Source organism: Myotis davidii, unplaced genomic scaffold (genome assembly GCF_000327345.1).
Source record: "Myotis davidii unplaced genomic scaffold, ASM32734v1 scaffold1012, whole genome shotgun sequence".
Classification (NCBI taxonomy): domain Eukaryota; kingdom Metazoa; phylum Chordata; class Mammalia; order Chiroptera; family Vespertilionidae; genus Myotis; species Myotis davidii.
In genome coordinates, this window is record NW_006283769.1 from 355275 (window position 1) to 375587 (window position 20313).

At 37.1% G+C, this 20313-nt stretch overlaps 1 protein-coding gene across 4 annotated transcripts in view; it reads right to left on the reverse strand.

Annotated features, from left to right (window-relative positions):
• Nucleotides 1-20313, reverse strand: part of ANGPT1 (angiopoietin 1) — a 238642-nt gene that overhangs the window by 92815 nt on the left and 125514 nt on the right. For all 4 annotated transcript variants that reach the window (XM_015566158.1, XM_006753898.2, XM_006753899.2 and 1 more), the window contains exon 2: nucleotides 3450-3605. In XM_015566158.1, coding sequence (XP_015421644.1) covers nucleotides 3450-3605 — 156 coding nt within the window. The remainder of the gene's footprint in view (nucleotides 1-3449; nucleotides 3606-20313) is intronic.

Sequence of the window (20313 nt, forward strand, 5' to 3'; positions counted from 1 at the left end):
GGTTGAGAACTACTGGCCTAGAGATTCATTCTCATTGATGAAACTGTTCCTTAACTGTCTTAAATTTGTAATTGTACAATTGAAGTACGAACAACAGGTGTGATAGTTCATGAATTCTGAGGAGCAAATGATAAAATGAGATTAGACATACAGGAAATCTATTAGGAGAAATGTCTGTAAGGGAAAATTGAGAAGACATGAGAATTGTAGGAGTACCTTCTGCCTAGGATGCAGTTCTAGCTACAGTAAAGAGGAGAGAGAAGGAAGGGAGATTGCGTGGAAATCTTAGTCTGCAGGACAGCTGTGGGAAAGTTTAACGAGGCTGATGGAGAGCCCTTTGTCAAGGTCGTGTCAGTGGAGTCTCCCAGCTCCCAGGAGCAGGTCTGACCAAGTGTTGCTGCCATGTACCACTGGCTGGAAGTGGCCACTGGAAATTGTGGCCTCTGCACCCACACAGTGATGGATTTCAGAGCACAGCCCTAGAACCATGGGTCAGTTACACTCCCCATAGTAGAAAGGTATATTTTGATGACTGCAAGAAAAGACTCTAGCTAATTCATTCAAGGATAAGTTAGGGAAGAAATGGCTTAGAAACGCTTGCCATATTAACTCAGTTAAACTCACTGAGGATAAGAACTGCCCCTACAAAACATCTATTAAAATATCTTGCATCAAGGAGGTACTTAAAATATATCTTTGTAAATTTGATTAAATTCCATTTCTAACACTATGGGTCCCATACAATTCATTGGAAATTGGAGGAAACTCGGCTCCATATCTAAGGAACTTCCCTATAGTTACACAGCCAGCAAGGACAGCACTGGCCCTGGGATTGAGTGAGAGGATGTGCAATCACATGGCAATAACAGGGGGAACCATCAGCAGCAGCAGAGAAGCAGAAGCAGCATCTGTGTCACTTATGGAAAACACTCAGTGGCTACTATTAGGTTTACTTTACCTTTGCTTTATCTGATTCCCATACAACTCTCTGTTTAAAGGCATTTAGTGCCACCACCTTAGCGAGGGAAGACTCTGATGCTGAACTTCCTGGGTTCAAATATTCACTCTGACATTTACCACTTTTTTCATCTGGGTCAAGTTGGTTCACCTCCCTGGGTTTCAGTTTCTATACCTTTTAAAAAATATATACATTTATTGATTTTAGAGAGGAAGAGAGAGGAGGAGAGAGATAGAAATAGCAATGATGAGAGATAATCATTGATTGGCTGTCTCCTGCATGCCCCTTACTGAGGATTATGTGCCCTGACTGGGGAATCGAACCCTGACCTCCTGGTTCCATAGGTCTATGCTCAACCACTGAGTCATGCTGGCTGGGCCCAGTTTCTACACCTTTAAACAAGAGACAGTAATAGTATTTACCTCACAGAATTAAAAAAATATATATATTAAATAGGTAATATATATGTAAAGTTTCTTAGAACAGAGTTCAGTGAAGGTTATCAGAGGTGAATTTTAATGTAGTTTATCTGTTGTTTAATGTAGTTTATCTGTAGTTTATTTGTCCCCCTAATCAACACTGGCCTGAGGAAGAAGTCAGAAATAGACTCTCACTACAGGAAGGTCATGAATAATGTTTGAAAGGAACGCCTTCCTATTGCACACTTGGAAAGAGGAACTGGAAGGAGAGGAGATGTTGGTACAAACTGATAACAGAGTGAGAAAAACGCTGCAAGCTGGAATACAGAGGAAGAAACGGGCTGGGGTTGGTTCCCAATTCTCACCCCCAAGGCCAGCAGCGTTACTTAAATGTGCTCATTATCTGTCTCCTTTCTGATCTTGATGCTTAGAGTATTGAGCACAAGAGTATTTTTAAATGCCATTGCGGTAAAACCATGGCTTTATCACCTTTTGCTAAAGTCAAGCCCAGAAGATGAGCAGAGGACTGAGAAGCAATGTTACTTATCTCTAGAACATCATCCCGTGAAAGCTAGGGCACTAAAATAGATTGCAAAACCATTGGCGTGAGCGTCTGAAATAACTGAGGACCTGAAGTCAGTTTAGGGAAAGCAGCACTCACCAACCATGAAACAATATAGGATGAATATGGGAGCCAAAATCAGGAACACACCTAGATAGCACAAAAAGGCTTTTCTGGTTTATAAGTGCTCACTATAAAAGAATAGAGTGAGGATAAAAATAAAATGTAATTTGTACATGGGAAATTGGTTTGTGTAACATAAAATGCTCTATCCATATAAATTATTATTATCATTTCTCTTTAAATATCAGCAATGTAATGCCATTAACACAAATGAAATAAAATAGAAATAAGGTTGCATCTTACTTTTAAATTTATATTGCTAAAATAATTAAACAAGGAGGCAGTTAGGCCAAGGTGGCTGTAATGCTCTGAAACCTACATAAGCAAACCAAAACCTAAGCCAGAATCAATGCACTTGAATCCAAGGAAATGAAACTTAGGAAGAACCAATCACAAACAGCCAGCAAGGATTTCCCAAATAAGGCAACTACTTAAGCTACAGCCAATCAAATTACTTCCGCATTTTCTCTATTAAAACTTTTCCCTTAGTTCCCTGGTAGGCACTGCCCAATCCTAACCAATGTTTGCTCACATACATTCTTGATAATTTTAATGTGTCTCAGTTTACCTTTTAACAGTATTATCTCAGCTTTGATTCCAGAAATTAACTATATTGGTATTCAGAATGGTAGCTGAAATAGCTATTTTCATGGTACCAAGCAGATAAAGAGATCATAATTGTCATAATTGACCAAAAATGACATTTTCATTAAACTGTAAAAATACATTTGTGACAGTGATGATTAAAGGATATTTTACTGATTTGTACAATAGATATATATGATTGTACATTAATAAGTATGTCATTGCCCATGGTAGGATAATATATACATACATATGTATGTTCATGCATATGTGTACATATGGAGAAAGAGTTTTAATCGATTCCTCATTATAAAATCATGCTGAATAATAATAATAAAAAAAACACTACACATTGCTGATTAGTTCATTTGGGGTTTTCCTTCTGATCCACTGTGCTACAAAACCTCTGCAGGTGCCACTATGGCTAAGAACTACTAGACAAAGCAAGGCAGATAAAGAATGTACATAAAAGGTACCAATTGGACCCAAATCGTTATTTTGTTTGACACATATCCTAACACAGTTGGTAGCTGCAGTGTTTATTTGAATGGAAATGTTGATTAAGTCCTCTGCCAGTCCTGTTCTTACAAACACATACAAAGCTAAATATACCAACCCTCATCTAATCAAAAGAAACATGCATAGCATGTCAGGCAGTCCTTGTTGCTATTACCAAACCAACAAAAATGTGTATGTTTCCCCTGTCCCAGTGTGAAATGTGCTCTGTGTTTATGGAGTAAGCTAACGGGGGGAAAAAAAATCTTCCCGGTTAAGAGTTTGTGGACTGGCCTAGGGGTCGTACCTGAGTCTCCACATCTGTCAGCTTTCTGGTCTGCTCTGCGGTCTGCGAGAGGAGGCTGGTTCCTATCTCGAGCATGGTGGCCGTGTGGTTCTGAACTGCATTCTGCTGTATCTGGGCCATTTCCGACTTCATATTTTCCACCACGTAATTCTCAATCTGCAAGAGATAAAGGACAAAATATACTGCATTATAAGCAAAGCCTCTCAGTCGGAGCATGTAATATTTACAATGACAAAACGAGACACAGCTGGCAAATTAGCCATCTGGCAGGGCTCCTCTGCATCTCTGGGAGTTGGGGAACTGGAGCAGAGCACACAGGAATCCAGTTGTTAACAAACTGCTAATAGACTGATACATGTATGTAATCATCACAAGCACAACGAACATTTGCACGTGGATAGTGCTTTCTTACTTTCGACAGCATCTCCTTTAACCCTCAGAGCAAACATGTGAGAGTTAGGCACAGGTGGCCTTGTTCTTTTTATTTTATAGCTAAGAAAACAGAATAAGAGAAGGTGAACTGAGCCCAAGGACACTCAACAAGAATGCAGCAGGGTTAGCATTAGACAACTTAAGTCAGAGTCTTGATTCCCTGGTCTTTCCATTACACCATATTGGCCACTCATCTCAGAAAAATATAGCCTCCTCCTTCCATTTCTATAATGAAAAATAAAGATGGTGCTGAGTTATGGGAATGGAATGACAGATGCTCCAAACACAAGCTTTTAAAAAAAATATTAAAGTATAGGCAGCCAAATATGTAATGAGCTGCAGAACCTCCGAGCTAGGTAAAACTATGCTCATTGCGCCTTTGCAAGCTAAAATTTAAAAAGGCCCTGAAATAGCCAATAAAGCTTAATTTGGCATTCTCGCTTTGGGTTATATTTAGTCCTATTTATGGTGCCATCTTTGAAGAATACTATAGTTATAAAATAAATGGTATACCATGGGGGCCAAGAAGAATTACTATGTGACTTACTATGTGGGAGTCTGGTAGGCATCTGGGAGAATACAGCTAAGCATATGCACTGCTCAGAAATACAGAAGAAGCCTGCACCTCCCTGTCAGAGCACTTAATTCTCCCCCACCACCGTGTGGTGACTACATTTTATTACCCAATTACACATATGGGGAAACTGCATCCCAGAGAAGTCAGGTCCAAGGCCACACACCACAAAAACAGCCAGACTTGGATTTGAGTGCTGAAGTCCTTAACTTTCATACCAACACTTTTAACCACTTGATAGCTCTGCCAAGTCGTGCTTCACAAGCTGGGCTCCAAATCATTAACAGCTACGTGACTTTTACTGACTTAGTGATCCATAATGCATCCGCTATTTTATAATCCACAGTGACATTACTGTCCTATACTAAATACAGTCTAAAACTAAATTCCCCTTTGTGAAACTTTGGCAGTTTACTTTCTAACACCATCTCTTGCTTATTTCTCTTTATTAAATATGAATGAATCTGCCTCAAGCTAAAGAAAATGAAAAGTTAGGACCAAACTCATATTGCTTTTAATCAATTCCTTTATTCTTGGTCAATATAAGGTAATTTCCCTTCATCTTTTATCCCCAAATTAGAAGTGTGTGTGTGTGTGTGTGTGTGGTGGGGGGGATTCGACCTACAAAAAGCTTTATAAAACAAATAAAAAATAGATTAAAGTAAATATCTGGAAATCATCTTAACAAAAGGTAAGGTCTCTAAGCCAAATCTTGGCTTTATTTCACTTGAACTAACACATTTAAACAATGGAAGGATAGAGTTAAGGAGGGTAGATCAGAGTATCAGCCATCTGATGGTTTGGATGCTACATTGCATGTTTCCCCTTTTCCTAATTACATTCCTTAAATTTATTTTGAGAAATGATCTTTTCCACCTTCACAACAAATGCTTCAGGTGGAATTGTATCGCCCTGGATTTGGGAATAGGTACATGTTTGAGCCTGAAAACCAGAATGTTCTGCTCTTACTTAGAGAAAGTGAATAGTTCATGAATAGAAAAATATTCTAAACAAGGCCACTAAGTCTGAGTTCTGCAATTTTGTCCAACTATTTCACAAAACAAATTTTTTACCTCTATGCTTAGTAAGCTGGTAACATATATGCCTGAGACTTCAATCACAAAACCAGAGCAAGCCTAAGATTAAGGCCAACTCTGAAAGACAGACAGATAGACTGATAGGTAATATAGACAGAAAGATATATTTTTTAAAAAAATATTTTTTAATCCTCACCTGAGGATATGTTTTTATTGATTTTAGAGAGAGGGGAGTGGGGAGAGAGAGAGACAGAGAGAGAGAGAGGAAGAGAGAGAGAGAGAGAGAGAGAGAGAGAGAGATAGAGAGAGGTGAGAGAGTAACATCAATTGGTTGCCTCCCTTATGCTCCTGACTTGGGATCAAACCCACAACCTAGGTATGTGACCTGACTGACCAGGAATCAAACCAACAATCTTTTTTGTGTTTGCGATGATGCTTTAACTAACTGAGCCACTTGGCCAGGGCTAGAAGTATATTTTCAGAGCACCTTGATCCAGTCATGTTTCTAGCCAGATCCACCCTTGGGCATTCAGTTGTAAACTGTATGATCTAATAATCTCCCCTGGAGCATCCCACCTTTTTCTCTCCAGTCATTAATTTAGATTTCTAAGACAACCAAAAGAGTCTTAATAAATGCTTTTGATAGCTTTTAGTAAAGGAAGCTTCAGACAGGCAAACATTAGCAGCATGTTCTTTGCTTGTCCAGGGAATTTGGGACTGTATATGAACATGTATATTCTCAAATAGGGCAGGTAAATCTTCATCAAGGAGACAACTATCATTTATAGCTGATACTTATCAATTGTCTACTCTGTGGCAGGCACTGAGCTAAGTGTTTGTTTTTAATAACAGCATAGACTCATTATAGATGAGATTACTGAAGCTTAGAAAATTCACAACTTGCTCAAGAAGAAACAAGAACTCAACCGCCAGTGCCAACCCATGTTCTTACCCTTTAACCTATTCAGCTTGGCACTGCTTAATTATTCTACATATTTTATTATGTAGCTCCTAAACCTTGTATGTTCATCAAAAAAATACATGGACAGTGTTTTAAAAGTTCAGGTAAAGGTACAACACATCAGAACTCTGAATCAGAATTTTCAAGGGCATATTACTAGGAAACTATGTTTTCAAATGCTTCCAACTGTGATTCTGTTTCAGGCAAAGAGCAGTGATTCTCAAGGTTTGGTCCAAAGAATAACTGCCTATGTGAGAACTATTTGTGAATAGTCTGCCATGAGATAAACAACTTGTGTCAGAATGCAAATTAGTGCCACTAAGTTCACTTATACAATATAAGTATGTGTATACAGATAGTGGAGCAAGACTTTCTCAGTGAAGAAAAAGATGCTCTAACACTTTAATTTGTATTCTGGTGCAAGCTTCTTAACATTGTTTGTAACACTTCCTTGAGTGTCAGTAATTTATACCATCAATTTTTTTCTGATATGTCAGATTCCCTGCTTATAAATACATGTCAAATAACAACTTCGTTTCCCATGTAGATTTCTCTCCTGAGAAAGAAGTCACTAATCAGTGAGCTCTGATACAACCTGCTTGATAATTACACATCAATTTTTAATGCAGTTGGTTAGTGGGCATCAGTTTCAGAGCTTGACTTACTTTGGATGCAATAATAATCATGTTTCCCAGACTCCATAGAGGAGGACACCTCCAGCATAGGTCGATCCTACCTATGATAGACTCATCTATCTATCTATCTATCTATCTATCTATCTATCTATCTATCATCTATCTATCTATCTAGTATTATTGTGCTTTCCTAAACTGTAAAAGTTAATACCAGCAAAGCCAAATGACTGCTTTATGTCTGCATTCATTACAAAAAAAAAATCTCCCAATTCTGCTGGCTCTGTTGTAGAAATAAAGTAGATCTCCAACTTACACTAAAATTATCATTTGGGCTGCCATGATGAGTAACGTGAACATAACTCTAGTTAATCACTGTTTAATCAAATGGAGCTGCTTTCTTTAGGAGTAACTGCCTTTTAATGTGTAAGGTAATGGCACTCTTAAGTAGCAAAATCCAGATGTAGTTGATTTAAAGACTGAGGAGAGAGACAGAAGTCAAATATACAATGTGTGATTAATAAGAAGGACCACTTTCATCTTATCTCTAAACATTCCTCTGTAGATGGATAACTATGAAATCCATCTTGATGTGCCGTATCGGCTGGGCTCAGGAAGGTTTTGCAACAAATGTGATTGTCTTCATGTATTACCTGCTGGTTTTTAAAATTTTTACAGAATATGATGGCTATGTCAAGGTTCAATATTTTATAAATATGTAGGATGTGCATTTTAAGCTTAGAGGCTGCTGAGCACAAGTTGATGGGTTATAAAGTAGGAAACTCCCAATCTGAATCATATAATTATTTGACTGTATGGCCACTCCCAGTGTTTGATTCCAGAGTTTTATAAGTATTGGCCAAAATGCTTATCAGTAGTATGCAGGATGCAATTTGAAATGAGATAATGAACAATAAATGATGATTTTTTTAAAGTAAGGAAATAAGGTTACATTCCTAAAGTGATAAAGTGTTTACAAAGAGCTTTCATACACATTAACTTGATTCTTACACCAACCCTATGGGGAGAGTATTGACTCCATTTCATGGTTTAAGAAAAGGATGCTTAGAGACCTTAGGTGAATTGACAGAGGTGAAAGAAAGGACTCAACTCCATCTTCTGATGTTCCACTAACCCCAGAACTATGGGAAATGCTCTGTCGATGGATTGGTTGGCCGGTTGATTGACTGACTGGTTAATTTCATATTTTAGCTAGCTCATTGAGAATTCATTTACTTATTCCTTTGAGAAAACATGCATCATTACAGGGTGATTACTTCACTCTACTTGACCATGTTGGAGGCTAAGTTAATTTGAGGTGAGGTGAGGGCCAGGTATATGAAATTTACTTTGCCAGCATTTTCAATACAATGGTGCTCCCATCAGTTCCTACCTTTTTTCTTACTATGTAGTTTATAACATGTTTGTTTACTTCTGCCCATTCTATTTCTATAAACCATTGTAAAATATAACAAAGGAATAACAACAACCTAGCCTGGTTCTGCACATGTAGCTCATTGACTCCGTATAACAATCTCGGCACTGTATTCGTTTTCCTCGTTTCACTGATAAGGAAACAGGCTAAAGGAAGTTAAATAAATTGCCTATGATCACACAGTGAGTCCGTGGAAGAGCTGGTATGTTGCTTTGAAGGTACCAGTAGCTAGATGGCCTCACAGGCTGTACTCCATTTTAAAGTATAGTCACCCATCATGTACAAGCACACTACCACCAACACCACAGACAAATTCTGGTAACACAATATTCATGCAGGGAATACATAAAATACAGGACTGATGTGATAAAACTTGTTTAAAGATATAATTTCTCAGTTTTTTATTTAACACGTTAAGCGCCCAGTCACTGGTGACTGACACTATACTTTCTGTCAGGTAGACAAAACAGGTTGAGCACTTAATGTGTTAATCATATATACTGATTGATAGCTATACTATCTTGGGAAATGGTACAGGTGATGTGAAAGAAAATATATAGTCAACTATATTACAAATAGCATTATTAATTAGAAAATAATATTTTAAGACATCAAGATTATCACCCATTTTAGCTCATTCATATATTGCTTGCCCATGTCTTTTACCTACCATCTAATAGAGAATGAATGCTACCATTTTCTTTTATAAGAAGGTTTTAGAAGAACTCTTACTGGGCCCTCAAAATTTTGCTGCTTCATGTTCATGAGAACCAAAATCTGTGTGAGATTATGACATGTCTTTTCATGTGAAATGCATTCTCTATCACTTCACTTCAAGAGATCACTTCAAGGTATCTCTTAAATGAGAGCATATCTTAAAGCACAAAGAATAGAATTTCTCCATGTAATTCTTATTAAAAGAACATTTTAAGCCCTATAAAAATTGACAAAGGCATTGTTCACTTAAAATATGTTGTAGATTAAGTGGACTCTCAATGAATGTTGGTGCATATGGTATTACTCAGTTATGGCAAAACAGCCATGAAATAAAGTAAAAGGATAAATATGGGAAAGCAATAAAAAGGTAAAACAATGCAAAAAATGCCTTATCATTGTTTCATAAATCAGTGGCAATATTGAAAAACGAGGTTTATGGTTTTATAAAAAAAAATGACTGAAGCCAAATATATTATTTGCAGGAATTTCTATTATTAGATCCCCCCAGTATACTGCTTCTTGTACCAAAGGAAGTATAACCATCTCCTTAGACAACAGATCTATTTAGCTGACCTTTGAAATAGTTTCTGTACTGATATGTGTGACATGATCCATTTCTCATTTTGGTATCTGAAGGAACACTTACTATTTATAGGAGAAAGAACCGTTAGAATAAGTGAGCTGGAAGAGACATTAAATATTATGAGCTCCAAGGATCTCGTTTTATAGACAGGGTGACCGAGGTTCAGAGAGTATGTTATAGAAAGCAAGGTGAAGAAACTAATTAATGTCAGATGGCGGGCTGTGGCCACTCAGTGTGTGCAGAACTGATTTAACAGCACGCTGGGCCAACAACAATGGCTGCTAGTACTGTTGGCCCACCCCACACTTCTTTCTCAGTTCCTTGCTTCTTCTTACTGCTTGCTTTACTTATGGTGGCTCCTAATTTGAAGCTCCCCTTTCACAATACTAATTCATCACAATCAGTTTTGTGGGTGTTGACTTTGCTTCCTGCACTATCCTTGCTTCCTAGTACTGATGCCCACCAGCCGCTCCTCAGACATTGAGCCTCAGCACCCCGAATTTTATTCTTCCTATGGATCACCCCACAAAGTGCCAACAAACCAGGACCAGACTGTAAAACCAGTTCAGACTTATTAACCTCGCATCAGTTCAATTTACTCCTAGCAAATGTGGGATAAATACATCCTAAACCTGGTGCCAGATTCTACAAGTACAAAGAGTTGACTTATAGAAAATAGACAATGTATAAGTGGGTCCTTTCAATAGAACTGGTGAATTTCTCTGATGGAGTTTACCTCTGACTACATTTCTTCCTGTAAATATTCTTATCTCTGCTTGATAGGAAGAAGCTCTCAGCTACAGATGTTAATAGTGTGAGGGAGTGTTCGTCACATTATCTCCAATGGAGTAGTAGCAACACCTCCATCGAGGCATATGGAGAAGCTAAGCTACCAAGGGTACACCAGAAAATCCTATATGCACAAAACCTGCAATCAAGTCTTTTAAGACCACATTTCGCTTCTGAAAGTTGCCAGTCACATATAGTGTCCCCGATTTGGGCCAGGATCCAAGTAATTCTCTCTTCATATAAATAAAATAGGTGTTTCCTGTGCCAAAATACATTTTACTAACCTGGCACCTCTCTTTTACACCCACCTTCTCATACCCATGAAACTTTGAAAATATTTAAGTGTCTGCTTAATTTTTTCCTTTCAATTTTTAAAGGCAGATGTATATACTAGTAAAAAGCCAGGAGTCAAGTTATCTAGATTCTGATCTAGGCACTATTGTTGATTTACTCCATGAACTTGGGCAAGTCACTTAAAGCAATTTGGGTTTCAGATCTTCATCTACGAAATGAAGCGTTGGATTAAGTTATTTATACTGTTTTTCTTGAAGCTCTCAAATAATTTAAATCTTCTTTTATAAAGTCCAAGAGTCCACAAAATTTTAATTTTTATTTATTATAGAAAATTAAAATGTGGATGTATATGCCTATGTATATAAAACATATAATACATATCTTTAATGGCAGTTAGGAAACAGTGATATAGGAACATAGTAGAAAAGCCCCGGATCAAATCTCTAGAGCAGGCACATCTGTTTTAAGATAAAGAGCTAGAGTTTCTGATTCCCTTAATCCCCAGGCACCATTCTGTCCAAAATATATCCCTTGTCATTCATCAACACAACCTGGCTTTCTTCCTATGTTTTTTGTATCAATGAAGGGCACCACACCACCTACCCATTCATTCAAGCCACAGGAGTCATCTTGACTACTCCTTGCCTTCATTTTCTTCAATCAACATCAGACTACATTGCTTCTGTTTTATGAAGAGTGCCTAGATCCATCTCTCTCCCCCCTTCCCTTTCTCCCTACCACATCTCTTTATCTTCCCTGGCACTGACTTAGGTCAGACTCTCATCATTTTTCTTCTGGATTTGTTAATGGCCCCATAACTGGTCTCCTGACTCCAGACTTGCTTCCTCCAATCTATCATCCATGGCATCACCAGAGAGATCTATTTAAAACATAAATATGGCCTCATCATGCCACTGCTTAAACTCTTTCAGTGGCTTCCACTACCTGCAGATCAAGTCACAACTCCTTAATCAGCACAGAACTTTTATGTTCTGGACTCAGCTTCCCTCTCCCTATTTGTACCCTATGCTTAAAATATACCAAATTGTATTTTTCCAAACATACTTTTTTTTTTTTTGCTACCATGCTTTTGCACATGACTGCTCTGATTGGAATGTTCTTTTTGTACTCATCTTCCCTTTTCCTGGGGTAGGCCCTGCTTTTTTACAAACACTAAGCATAAAGTTCAACCCCTTTAATAATACATATAAGTGCATTTGTGTGTGTATATATGTGTGTATATTTACTTGCACGTATATGCTCTCACACACATATATTCCATGCTCCTAACCCATGTGTGTCAGGTACTCTATTCATGCCTTGTGGTTTTGTTCATTTCATTGTAGTTTACATCATTAAAGGTCCATTTTAAATGACCAGTGCATCACTTTGGATGAGGTTTTTTTTTTTTATGTCAAATTTGATCACCATAGATCAGTGATTTTCAACCTTTTCATCTCATGGCACACATAAATTAATTACTAAAATTCTGTGGTACACTAAAAATATATTTTTGCCAATATGACAAAAAAGTAGGTATAAATTTGATTAATTCACACCAGATAGCTATTGTTGTGTTGGCTATTATTATTTTTTATTGGACAATCCAAGAGAAAAGAGGTCATTGCCCCTGACTAAATAGTCAGTTATCACATGTTTTAAAAATTCGAATGGTACACTGGCAGCTGTAGATAATGCCTGACTATTTAGTCATGGACAGCTCTAGTATTCTGCCTACCAACTGAGATACCTTTTCCCCAAATTCTGAATTTATACTTCCATGATAGACAAACTGGAAGAACCCAAAGTAACTTTGTACACATTGTTTTTATATCAATTAAAGTGATAATTTTTAAATAAAAATATATTGTTTCCAATAGAAAATTAGAAACTTATCTTCCTTTACTTTAATGCTTTTTAGTTTCTTGTGAATCTTCTGGAATGAAATTTAACCCCTGAATGCTCATATAAATATTTTGGTTCTCTTAAAAAAAAAAGAAAAAGAAAACTGTCATGTAAGTTAGAGACCACCCCGCATGAAGTGCATTGTGGGGGATTGACGCAGTAAAAGAGAGTCTCCACAGGATAATTCTAAGAAACATTTTTGCAAACTACGTTTTTTCTCATGTGACAAATGGCAGTGATCCAAATGAGTAGCTTATGAAGTTTAGCTTTTAAAAAACCGCCCTACATGAAATGAAACACTGCCAGAAAAAAGCATGCATCTTAAATACTCAGCAGATAATATAAGGTACTCAGCTACAGAAATTCAAAATCCTAAATAATTAAGGGATTTATACATTTTCAGGAATACCATTACTAGATAGAAAATTGCTATCATTTTACTATGGTGTTTCATATGAAATTGCAAGGTATTAGCACTTAAAATCTAACCTCATTCCAATAAAAACCCTCTATTTAACTTTCTGACTTTTTAATCTATTCCTTTTCCATATATGCTGCTTCTTTTCATGAAATAAAGTTGCTATATTAGCCTTCCTTTTCTTTTGTAATACCTCTAAAGTTCATGGTTTCTTTTATAAAAATTAACTTTCATTTGCTAAAACGGCAAAATTATTAGTAAAAGTGTGTGTGTGTGTGTGTGTGTGTGTGTGTGTGTGTGTGTGTGTTTTCTCTACAATATGGGATTACTCAATGGAACACACATAAATTTGTACAGGCATAAAACTGTCAACATCATTGTATAATAAACATTCCAAAGCATTATGTGTGAGGTCTAATTTTTCCTGAATAATGTTTGTTGAGTAGATCTTACTTAAATTACCCTTGGTCCAACTACTGGAAAGATTACTAGGATGAAAACCTAAGAAAGGGACAATGATTGCTGACATCTTATAAATGAAATGAAATCCCTGTTTTTCCTCACTTTGATCAAAGGACTGCAAACACTGGGCATTTACAAAGACCATTTTGGTACCCTGGTGATACTTGTTATATCTCAAGTGCTATTGGAAGAGAGCCAAATTAACATTATAATGAATTGATTTCTTAGAATTAACCACACAACACATGAGAGGATGAAACTAAGCATGGATTACTGCTAAAATACCTGCTCCCCTTACCACATGTATTGTCAGGGGAATTTTGTAAAAGTCCATCTTAAGGAGTCCTTAATCTTAAAGAATCAAGAAAAAAATTTAAAGTTATGGTTTGTAAAATCAGGTTATCAAATATAATATTTAAGTGCAATGAACAAACAAGACATTTCCAGAACCAAGTAACTAAATAAGTTTGGAAGCGATCATTTTAAGTGACTTCTGATGCCAGCAGAAAGAGACTTCTAAGTAATAGAATTCTGGATTACTGTTATTAAGTTACAACATGCTAGTAAAGCAGTAACAACTCATAGTCATTCTGCTCATTCATTCATTAAGAAACACTCACTGAATATCTACTATTTCATAGGCATTATGCTAGGCAGCATTAATATCAATATTAAGAGACTTCTTTGTAAAAGCCTTAAAAATAATGTAGCAGCATTTAATACATTACAACAAATGAAAAAGTCACCCAAAATCCTACTATACCTTCTCCACTCATTGTACTTATTATCCATCATCTGTCTCTCCCACTAAACTGTGAGCAACTTGAGAACAAAGACTGTCTCCACTTCTATATTTCCTCTATCAAACAGAAGTTAAACATTGGTTTGCTAAATGACTTTACCTTTACAATCTGAATTTTTTCCTTTTGTGACAGCATGCATGAACCTTGAAAGCATTATGCTAAGTGAAATAAGCCCGTCAGAGAAAGACAAGTACCATATGACTTCACTCATATGTGGAATCTAATGAATAAAATGAACTAACAAGCAAAATAGAGACAGATTTATAAATAGAGAGTGGGCTGACCGCTGTTGGGAGAGAGGGGTTTGGGTGAGGGAGCTGGAGAGATTGAGAAGAAAATAAAAGAGAGGAAAAAGAAGTCATCTCTTAATTTGACCATCTAAGATCAGCATCCATGATTAAACAGTCAGGTGTTGCATATCTTAAAAATTCTTTCGGCACACTGGTTGAAAACCGCTGCCTTATTATATGGTTCCTTCGATGTTTTCATTTATTAAGTTAACAGTATGTTATTGAGACTTGGATGTATTAGCAGTATAGTTTTATTATAAATTATGAGGCAGAATCAGTAGAGTTAACTGCTAAAAAGATAGTCTTGTACTGACGTACTCTGAAGAGAAGAGTACAGTTAGACCCACTGCCCAGAGTTCTAGCTCTGGCGCTAGAAGGAGCAAATGCTCCCCAGCCTCTCACAGAGCCCCTAGGAATTCTTCTCTAATGAGCAGGAGGGAAACTTATGGTGAATCTTCCCCCACTTATGTACTATACCTCAAGGATCCACGTAAATAATGTTTATCTTTGTCAAATATGTATCTCCCAAAATAAATTGAGAAAGCAATGAGGGGTTTGAGAAAGAAAGGGAAACAAGGCAACAGTTAACAAAACTAAAAATGAATTCCATCGTCCTTCCCATAAGTTACATTAAGATTTTAAAATAACCGTGACCACAATTATAAAGCCAGCCCTTTCAACTTCCCAGGCAGCATTCCACTGAATGGATTGTGTAATCTAGATTTTAAGGTACAAAGTGGCTAAAAAGTACCAGCTTTACATGGCTTAAAAAAACTTTCTACTTAACATAATAAGTAGTATACAAAAAATGATATATTCAGTACATTTTCAATGATGGGTAAGTATACACAGACACATTTGTATGTACTGGAAAAAGAAAAGAAAAAACACTGAATTGTGAACAGTGCTTATCTCTGACTGATAGGAAATACAGGTGAATTTTATCTTTTTCTTGAAATGATTAGACGTTTTCCACTTCCTTTAAGAAAAATGAAAACTTGATTGCCGTTGTTGCTCAGTGGTTGAGCATCGACCTATGAACCAGGAGGTCATGGTTCAATTCCTGGTCAGGGCACGTGCTGGTGTTGCCGATCCCCAGTGGGGGCATGCAGGAGGCAGCCTGTCGGTGATTCTCTCTCATCATTGATGTTTCTCTCTCTCCCTCTCCCTTCCGCTCTGAAATCAATAAAAATATATTAAAAAAAAGAAAAATGAGAATGTAATTTTCTATTCAGAAAAAAAAATCCACATAGGATTAAAAGAAAGACAGAAATGTGCTTAGAATGCATTCACTAAGTGGGAAACTTGTAAACATCTGGCAGTTTAGCGCAGCCTGGTCAGAGCAAACCTAGAAAACACACTGTGACCCACAGATGTGCCCCCACCAGTTCTGCTGGTTTTTCTCATCCAGTGCTGTTCCCTGTTTTGTGGAAAGTCTGTAACAATAGCCACAGTTTATTGAGCGCTTCCTATGTGTCAGCCAGTGAGCTCAAGTTTTTCTATACTTCCTTAAACTCTTCCTCACAGCAGCCCTTTGGAATACATATTGTTACTATCTTATACCTATGAGATGGTAGAAGTTCTGAGCAATTATGTAACATGATCAGGGTCACCGAGCCCAAATGCTGGATCTGGTACTCAAACTTAAATCTATGTGATGCCCAAGTACATCCTCTTCCCACTTCAGTCAAGGTCAGCTCCTTGGTTAGTGCAAGGATCACAAACAGGCCATTCCCTGTCCAAATCTGTCCAGTTGAAGTGTTTTGTTTGGCTAGCATGTTATTTTTTAAGTAGCCTCAAGCCTTTAGCCAGGAAGCACGGTCTCCAATTAGCCACTGCCCCTACCTCTCTTGGACACAAGACTCCTGGTCCTTTTAGTTATTAAGATAAGCTGCCCTAGTAAAAGGCATTTGAGTTGCCACCAGTTGGGAGGAGGGGGAACAAAGGCACAACATTTGACTATCATCTTCCAATGTTAAAAAGAAAAAAAAAAAACAACCCTCTTCATTCACTTGTTCCCCCTTTTTAAACACAATGAAAAATCCTCTTCCCCACTATCATGCTTAGAATCATTACAACAACAATTGGATCAATAAGAAGTGGGCCCTTTGAGGTCTTACTAAACCAAGCATAAAAGTAACTATTTTATTATAGGACAAGGTGACTAAATCTTTCCTCAGCTCTGTGGTGATATGCTATTTATGGTCTCATTATTTATCCTTGCTGAAAAGGATTAGTATTTTCTTTCATTTACTCAACCAGAACAGCGATACCATCTTCATATGGCTTATGGATGAGTATCATGCTTGTTCTCCTGCTCATTACAACATCACACCTTCAAATAAAATTTCAAGTAAGAACTTACTCTAATGTTCATATACACACTGAAAACTTTTTCTCACAGAGTGGACTCCAATATTATGATTTTTAAAAGCTTACCAAAACATGGCATCAATAATCTTCAAACAATCCTTTCCTTTGGAAATAAATGTTTCCTAAGTTACTAAATTAAAACATGCAAAACTCTGTCTAAATTAAAACTACTGAACTGAAATAATTTCTGCTCAAAAATTTTTAATTGTCAAAAGTAAAGTTGTACTTACAGTTAAATATACTTACAGAAATTGTGCAGATTCACGTATTTATATAGAATACATATATATATATGATAAAGTAATAAACTCTAACATTTTCCCCTTGGAAAGGCCATGATTTAATCAAGTAAGTGTAAGATTACAGAATAAATTCAATATCCACAAAGACATACAGGCACATACAGAGATGTGGGTATGTATGTTTACATAATGTATACATTTACACACTTTTTATATCAGATAAGTACAATGCAATAAACATCTACTGAGTCATTTTTGTTGTTGTTGTTAATCCTCACCCGAGGATAATTTTTCACTAACTCTAGAGAGAGTAGAAGGGAGAGGAGAGAGGGAGAGAGAGAGAGGAGGGAGAGAGAAACATCTATGTGAGAGAGCCACATCAATTGGTTGCCTCCCACATATGCCCGGGTTGGGGCAGGGAACCTGCAACCCAGGTACATGCCCTTGACCTGGATTTGAACCCAAGACCCTTAGGTGCCTGGGCCAACACTCTAACCAGTGGGCACACCAGCCAGTGCTACTGAGTCACTCTTATTTGGTTTCTATATTAACAGGCCTTGTTGTCATAGAGATATAAAAAGGCAAAAGACAACAGTTCTTGCCAAGTTCCTGTCTAATGGGAAAGACAAGTATATAAACAGACAACATTATAATGTGGTAACTATTAGAATAGAGATAGCCAGTACAAAATTATAAACCATGTACCTCAAGTTTGTGAAATCTGTAAGAATTTTATTCCATATACTCACAGAGCAAAAAGAGTTTGGTAGATCTCTGTTAACTCAACGTGACTGAGCATAAACATGATTTAGAGGAAGCACATACTTAATCAGCCTCTTTTCTGTACTGTGCATTCCCACCCAGGCTGGGTCCTCTCAGAATTCAGTTTCATCACGACTTTTTATATTAAAGTTATATCAGCATAATTATTTCCAGTAAACCATGAAGCTCAAACACTATATATCCTCAGATTTCTCAGAGGCCTGTTATTTTCTTGACTTCACAAAGCCACAGATTCTGGTGTCATAGCATGAGATATTTTCTGTTAAAAAGTCAAGTGAGTTTGCTGGAAAAACACCATTAGATCAGAAAATCACATTTATTTTCTCGCAACTTTTTCATCTGAAAAAAAAATGTAGAGTCAGAAAAAATAGGTAATTTCCCCCAAGACACACAGTTAAATAGAGTTCAGTGCAGAACGAGAATTCTCACCCGCCTGGTCTAAATCCAGAGTTTCTGACTGTGCTAATACACACCATGCCTGTCAGCCCAATTGTAAGGGCCTCTCATGTCAAAAGTTGAGCTTCTTTATGGTCTACCTGATTTCTTCCTAAGTGGGAGGAAGGTCCTGGTGCACTCACACAGGCAGGTGGAATCCTGGACAATGATGGGCTATCTTTAGAGTCGTGTTGTGGAGAGCTCCCAGACCGTGTCGTCAGGAGACTTGTGAGATTTGTTTCTTCACTTATCAGCCATGTGAACTTCACAGCCTTTTAGTTCCCTGAGATAAACATTTCTCATCAGTAAAAACATCCTGTTCTAGGTATTTCAGAAGTTTGTTGCAATGATCAAATGGAATGTGTGTGAAAACACTTGGTCAGCTATAAGATGGCATGCAAATGACACATCTTTTGGTATACTTTGGTTTGCAGCCAAATGGGGAGAAGCAGTTTGAAAACCTATTAGGAGAAGTGTGAATTCTCTGGTATAAATATTAAATACAAATATACAATGAGAAGGCAAATAATAGTTAAAATTAGCCATTATATTATTCCTTTTACCAAACTCAAGTTGATAGGTGAGTACATGAGAATTAACATATGAGCCTTGGCCAGTATTGCTTAGTGGTTGGAGTATTGGCCCCAGCACCAAAGGGTCGTGGGTTTGATTCCTGATCAAGAGTGCATGCCTGGGTTGAAGGTTCAATCTGGCCTCAGCTGGCCTGGTCAGGGTGGGTGCAGGATACAATCAATTGATGTGTCTCTCTCATATAATTCAATGTTCCTCTCTCTCTTTCTCTCTCCCTCCATTCTACTCTCTCTAAAAATCAATGGAAATAATATCCGCAGGTGAGAATTAACAGAAAAAAAAAAGTAGCAGATGAGATAGAAGAGGAGGCCTTGGACTCTGACAGCTTTAGACTGGCGATTAAGTGTATGACTTTCAGCAAGTTGCTTTCATTCTCTGTGTTCTAGCTTCTGCATCCAGAAAAAGGGAACAATAATGTATCTACATCATAGTATTGTTTGAGGAGTAAAAATAGAAAAATCAGGAACATACCAACGTGAAAAATAAAGTAAGCTTCTAATGGAAAGAGACGGGGTTTGAATTTCCTCATAGTTGTGGACAGAAGAGGTGGTGTGGGAGAGTAACAAACATATTAATGAGGAATTCATTCTTAGAGGTCCATATTACTAACACTTATCAGCATTATGACTATGAAGAAGTCACTCAACTATTCTGAACCTTTATTTCCTCATCTGTAAGGTAAGTGAAGTAATACTTATGTTAAAGCAGTTTATAAAGTTAAAATAAAACTATTTTATAAACTTAGAAAGATAAAGGATTTATTACAGCATATTGTTGAGCCCCGGTACTACTGTCTTCCTAATGCTAAAGAGTTTTCCAAATCTTCATTCTTAAAGAATTGTATTTTTCCTGTTTATACTAACTCAGGAATCTATGTGCTATAGGGTGGCCAAAATATCTGGGAACAGATAATAATATTTTATTGTATTTTAATGTAATGTCAGAGCCATTTATTATATATATTCACTAATTCTTCCAGACTTTATGGCCACAGGGTATAAAAAACCCTCTTGTACCACATGTGCTAGTTGTTTCAAACCTTCAGAGGGAACATTCTCCTTGAGCAATGTTAACACAGAAATATCTATAATTATGATTTTGGTGATGA